At 43.3% G+C, this 6,962-nt stretch overlaps 1 protein-coding gene across 1 annotated transcript in view; it reads right to left on the reverse strand.

Annotated features, from left to right (window-relative positions):
- FGGY (FGGY carbohydrate kinase domain containing) overlaps window positions 1-6,962 on the reverse strand; it is a 327,463-nt gene that overhangs the window by 564 nt on the left and 319,937 nt on the right. The window contains exon 21 of the mRNA XM_009636237.2: window positions 384-445. Coding sequence (XP_009634532.1) covers window positions 384-445 — 62 coding nt within the window. The remainder of the gene's footprint in view (window positions 1-383; window positions 446-6,962) is intronic.

Genomic DNA, 6,962 nt, shown 5'->3' on the forward strand with positions numbered 1-6,962 from the left:
CGGGTCCCTGGGGGCTGTGCGGCTCGCTGGGGACGCAGAGGTGGAATTACGCAAAGGCCTCGCCGCGGCCGCTTTGGAACTGCAGCTTAGGTTGCTCTTACCCCCGGCAGCTTGGGAACCGTCCCTCGCATCCCTGGCGCTGCCGCTGGCGTTTGCTCGCCAAGGAAGCCGCGGGCATGGGCAGAGCCTTACAGGCTATGGTGCTCCCATCCCGCTGGCAGCAAACGACTGCCCGCAGCCAGGTTAAAGAGCTGGATGCCCACATAATCCTTAAAAAATCTGGGTGACAAATACTACTGCATTCAAGCAGAGCTATAAAGAGACAGACCTCAACTTCACCTTCAGCAGATTCTCACAGACGAACACACGAAAGTCGGGATTACCTTTTATGCTCATGGTTGGGCTGCACAACTCTCCCGATTTTCCCCATTTTCGCCATGGCCTCCTAGTAAAAGACAAACACAAACTGGAAAAGCCTGTTTTGATTTAAAATACTTTTTGACAAGAACAAGATGTTTCAAAACCCATCGGAACATTACTGATGTATTTTGTTGCGGCTGAACAGGCCAGATGGCATAAAATATGTTCAATCCCATTATATAGTAGTCATGAGAACAAAGTACTGCAGACCCCTCAGTAAACCAAAATCTGTTCCTCTTTCTTACTGGGAGTCCGAGGCAGAACAGACTTACCTTTTATTATTTACACTAACCAAAGGAAATGTTAAACACTGCATTCCCCGGAGGGGAGATTTCTCAAATAAAATGACACTGTACATGAGATCCCTTAATTATATCCTTGAAGTATCAATTCCCTGCAGCAAGGGAGGACTCGAGTGTGCTCAAGAAGCTAAAGGTAACTTGCAAAGTCCTGTTATGGAGCCCACAGCTGCCCTCACATTCCAGTATAAAGGTGTAAGACATAGACTTTGATCCTACTTTTGCCAAAACAAAGCCAGACGAAGAGATCTCGCAGAATCCCCTGCAGAAGGAGTCTCTGGGACAGGGTCCCATGTGGAAGGGACAGGACCGAATACTTTGGTTCCTTTCCTGATCTCTGTGAGATTCTGATTTTCTGTAGATTCTCCTGAGCAATCTCACTGGAATGAGACACTTATCACCGATGTCAATGGAGGAACAAGCTCTCAGGCAGGGGTGGAGGCAGCAGGCATGGACTATTTTCGGTGGAAGTTATTTCACAAGGAGCATTAAATAGCTTTCAGATGGAATGGTGTTAAACATAAAAGATCAGGATTCGAGAAACAGTGTCCAACTAAATTTCTATCAGTGTTCATAGTTTCTAAGCAGGACCCTAAATCTGTTTTAATGTTAGTGCCTAAAGCACCGCACTGAGAGAGGATCAGAATGACCCCTGGAGACCAGTCAGCCTGTGCTGCTGCTGGAAGCCATCTCGTCAAATGCTATGGCTAGATTTTTAAAAGGGTTGGATGATTTTATAGGCTGTAGTATCTGCTGTAGTAAAATCTTTGCTTCCCACTAATCCCGCATTTTACAGCTGAGGATCTCCTAGAACTTTACGATGTAGATGAGGAATGTAAGCACAGTTTCACTGGCCTAGGACAGGCAGGGAGGCTCTGAGGAGAAGTAAGATGACCGGCAGACCTTACACCTTCTGGTTTCCCATTTCCCCTATGTTAAAGAAATATGATCATGACTGAAATGTCGGGATGCAAGCGGGCTGCCCATGAAGCCAGCAGGTCCTCTTTCTCCCACGCACAGCAGTGTTTGCCTGGGATGCTGCCTGTGTGCCAGAGCAGCAGGCAGTCCCCAGCCCTGCCTGCCTGGCTGAACCTGCAGTATTACCTGGCATGTTCTGGGCGTGTTCGCTTCAGCACCAACACGTCCTTTTACACTGCCAGTCCAAGTATGCTACTAGAGTGTGGAACACCTACTTTCTACATTTGTCAACTTCAGGCGGTTAATACTGGATGAAATTGTGGCTCTACCAAAGTAAAAACCACTGCCAGTGACGGTGCAGTCAGGATTTACCCTGTTAGTGCTTCTGACTAAACAGCAGGAGCATTTCTGTGCACTCGTATGCCTATACTCTTTCATACGTGCAGAAGTTGATTAGACTTTGATTCCCCAAGAAACACCCTTGAAATAACACTTCCAGTGAGATAGTGTGTTCTTTTCTCTGGGACATGTGAGCCTGCTGGCAGAGAGACTCTGCACGCCAGCCAGATTAAAATACTGGCATGGAAAGGTTGATATCTTTCCCAGTGAGAGAAATGGGCATTTATTCCCTGTTCTTTAACAGGAGATGCTTGCTCAAGCATTGTTCCTGTTTACAATAGCCTATCTTTTACAACTCCCTTACATGGCCAGCTGGATTTTGAAGCTACCCAAAAAAATGAATGAACACACAGAAAAAATCCCTCAAAGTAAAAGACAATTCCCTCTGTTACAATCAATACTGCTTTTCCAGGTAGTTTTATGTCTTACAGAAAACATAAGGCAAAGCCCCTCAAAGAACTCTAATGGAAAGAGTTGCTTTGCTTTCTGCTCCCTGCTTTTTGAATTGCCTTGGAGATACTGCACAAAAATAAAACTAAGACATCTAAAGGGTCTAAACGTCTCAGACAAATCCAGTTTTTTCTCAGGTGTAACAAAAATGAAAGGGAGGGCCAAACTTCACCATGCACCCCCTCCGCGCACACGTAGGGTCTGCCTGCTGCTGCCCTATTCTGGGAAGCATTAAGAGAACAGGACACAGCACCGTTCCCAGGACATGTTCTGCTTCTGTCATAAGTATTCTACACGCTCATGTTCTGCTTTACTCTGGGGCCTCTTACAACTTCAAGCACTGAAAAATGCATTACTGCTTCTTTGGGAAATAAGCCAGCCTTTTGAGATAAACATATCTTCAGACAGGTTTTATTTTTATACTGTTACCCATCGAACTACAGGTCTCTTCGGGCTGGTTCAAGAGAGAACAGACACCAGCCCCGACTCCACCAGGCGTGGAAGGTGTGAGGACAGCCTTGGTTGGCACGGCTGTCCTGCTGGCCGCTGCAGCCCTGGCCTGGGCTCCCTCCTGCACAACCCCTTGCTCCCCACCCACGCCTCTGCCACCTTGCTGGGGCCCAACACCACACAGGGCACCTGCAACACTTCAGCTTTCAGACCAAGCACTTTGTCATGGTGGTCTTCAAAGGGTGAAACCAAGTCTCCACAGGGCTGATGAAAGCCTCCTAACAGTCCCTGTGAGGTCTCCCCAAACCTGAAACCCCTGGCAGAGAGGCTCCATCCTCTGACGGGTAGCCGGAGAGGGAACCACTGCTCCAAGTTTATGGTTGGGCTCAATGATCTTAAGGGTCTTTTCCAACCTAGATGATTCTATGATTGAATGATGGGGCTGGCAGCAGGATAGGCTAGAGAGGTCCCTAAAGGAAGATTTGTCCTTCAAGACCAGATCTAAACTAGGGAACAGGACCTGGCTGCTGCTTATCTTTGCTAGTTCACCCATCTATCCACGTTTAGCTAAGGAGGAAGGTGCCATGTCTTTCCAGTTTATCAGGTAAAATACTTTTGTATTTTTAAATCTGCTGAAAATACATAGGTCTTTGAGAACCCACAGCATTAAGGTCTCACAGCAACTACACCATGGTAATGTGGAATAACATGTTAAAAAAACCCGACACAGCCAATAATTTTCAGCAACTCACTCATTCTAGGTTGCTCAAAATACCCTAATTGAATTCCGTCTCCTAATTTGCATTTCGGTTGTGTATTTCTTGTTTTTTAAAGCCAGTTTGGCCATTGTTAGTTTGAACAAAAACTTTACTCCCAGAGGAGCGTCTTTTCAACAATTTTCTGGGGACAAAGAGGAACAGAACATTGAAAATATGAATTTATAATGAAATCAGAAACAAAGGAACATTAGAATCGCATTACTGAATCAGATCAACCTTGTGCACTGTTCTGCCTCCAACAAAGCCTTAAATATAGCAAAGTGATAATACTGCTGTTCAGAAATAGTTCGTTTGAGGGTTGACATCCAAATCCATAATTCCAGTCACCAAGAATTTCACAGTCTTAATTTGAATGATGCTGTATCTTCTTTGTTTGCCAGTCTAGACAGTACAATGAATACAGTGATTTAAACACAATGAATTCTCTCTTAAAACAAAATATTTTGTAAAATTGCTTTTTAATCATTTCTTTTCTCTCTTTCCATAAAGGCTATGCTATAAATAAACCCTGAAAGTTCGCATTTGATCATCATTTCTAAAGGCTGGGCAAGAGGCAAGCGCAGGGTTTACATAGAAAAAAAGAGAGGCACTGTGGAGCAGAAATAAAGGGATGCATTCATGATTGCTAACTTTTGTTAGAGTGTCAAAGCTGAGACAGATACAAGCCAGTAAACACTCTGCTTACCATGGAGAAAGTTAGTCAAACAGGGTTACCCTGCCTGGGACAGAAGGAACACAGGCCCAGGGAACCAAATTCTCCAAGGCCCACTAACATTTCAGAACAAGGTGCCATTTTGCTGCTGGAAGGGCGACCCAGCTGGGAAGGTCAGTAGTCATTCAAATCCATTTGGTACTGGCGGCTGAATTCTGCTCTTCAGCATGATCTGGGGCAGGGGATAAGTTTAAGACACCAGTTTAAGACACGCTATCTCTTAGGAAAACCCTATTTTGACACAGCATGTAAAAGCTGGAAATTTCAACTGTTGTCCCTTTAATGCTGGAAAGGAAAAGGGTTTCAACACTGTGTGGCAGCCGCAGTGCAGCAAGCTACTTTGCCAGGCCAGGAGACACCAGGAAAAGCATGTCAGCCTGGCATCAGGAGCCCACCAGGAGTGCTTACAGGGGCTACCTTTACACTGGGGACTGATCTTCTCTGATTCCTCAGTCAATGGGGTCCTGCAAGGGCTGTCTTAGAGCACCCAGCATGATCCTGCTCACCCCACAAGATGAGCCCATCTCCCTTGGGACTACAGATTAGCCCACTTGTGAATAGTCCCTAAATCTGATTTTCAGTAGTGACTCAAGTACTTATGGGGCTGAATATTACTGAAAATTAATGGGATGTAGGCTCTTAAAAGCATTCATCAAATGAGAAATCAGATACAGGGATGTCGCCCTTAGGTAAGGAAGTCAAGTAACTAAATACCATTGAAATTAATGAGCTGGGAACATCAGTCCCCTTAGGAATTTGGGCTTTTGCTTTATTATTTACTTTAAAAATTGTATGCAAAGTTAAATGGATGAGGCATTTAGGCACAAATGCAATTTCCCAGCTCTGTTCTCCCCACTTACTCATTTTGATCCCAAGAAATCTCTGCTCTTTTACGTAGTGTAGTTATTAACTTAACAGTGAAAACAACCACATATCATCTGAAGTTTTACTGTAAAATTTCAGTGGCTGAAAGTATTTGGCCTGCATATACAAAAGCATAAAGCAAAGCTCACCAAATTGTGTGGCTATACCATGCTCCAGTTACAGCGACAGTGTTCCAGATACTGGGAGGAAGGATCCTTGGACAATATGAAAACCCAGACATACACTCAAATGCAAATTAAGCAAGTTTTCTCTGTGAACGCTGCTGGTTTATGGCTTGTCCAGTGACAGCCATGGTTCTGTTGCACCAAGAATGACTGGCTTACGAATGATGGGAAGGATGAAAAGTAACTCTGCTGTAAACCAGCTTTGGATCATAAATTATAACATCACTAATTCAGGAATCTCAGAACAAGCTGGAATGAGATCCATGGCTTATTCTTCTTTTCAAGCTGAAGCTGTTAATTCACCTAATCTCAGTACTTACATAAAAGTAGGAAATTATATTCATTTTTATTGTGGCAATACAAGCCAAGTGATCAAATGCTGCCATTCTTACAGCCAAACGCAGTGAGAAATCCATACCAGCAAATGTACTTCTTCATGTATTCCTGAGAATGATACAAGTGTATGCCATGGAAGGTCAGTCTCAACTTCTGAACCACAGAGAGCACGGAAATGTGAAATTCGCCTTCATTGCCCTGAAAACATTACCCAGACTCCCATTCAGGTCAGTCTCGACTCTCTGATGGTTTTGTACAGCTCTACTGTCACAGATCCAGCATTAGAGGAGAATAATTTATAAGTTGCCCCATTCACAATAGATTGAAATGTAGGAACGTTCTTCCCCACCAGATTTGTTCTGATTTGCAGAATTCAGCAGGTCTAAGTACCTTCAAACTAACAGGCTGACTTTCTTTACACTTCTAAGTCCTCATAACAAATGCAGTAAATAACGGTATATGTAATCATTTGTACTGTTCTTCAACAGTGAAGAACCTCTCTCTCACTCATTGCTATTCCACACACGTAAGCTGAGACTAACAGATGCTAACTAACATCATTTTAAAAAGTCCAGTCACAGTATATTTGGATTTGAGGAGAATAAATAGATTTCTTGAAATGCTGATGTTCAAGAAATACTTTTAAACTTTTCTAAGAATTATAAGCAAGGCTGCTATTTTCTTATAGGCTTTTATTTAGGGATTGCTTACTCAATAGCCTGGAGATGCAAAATTCATCTTATCTATGCTTACAGGAGTTACATGAATGTATTTATGTAACAGAGCCCTAGCAGAACATTACTTTTTAGTGGTATATGACTGCATGAAGAAAGCATGTGATGGACCATATACAGTATTTTTCTAGTGGGTTTTTTTCCCCCCTTAAATTTGTTTGAGTTATAGGGGCAGATCTTGGCAGCATGCACAAAGCCCAGAATCTGTAACTCAATTCTCTGTGGTATTCTGAATGGAGCAAGCCAAGTTTTAAAACACATTATGGATAAATATTAGAGCTGAGCAAAAATTTCACACCTAAGACCAAAGTGTGAAAATTTGGCTTTCATACATTTAGTGAAAAGGTGGAAAATTTCACACAAGCTTGTATTTTCCTTTTGCTCTGTTCCAACATAGCTTTCTGTGTTCATATCAA

This window comes from Egretta garzetta, unplaced genomic scaffold (assembly GCF_000687185.1).
Source record: "Egretta garzetta isolate BGI_Z169 unplaced genomic scaffold, ASM68718v1 scaffold163, whole genome shotgun sequence".
NCBI classification, from domain to species: Eukaryota; Metazoa; Chordata; class Aves; order Pelecaniformes; family Ardeidae; genus Egretta; species Egretta garzetta.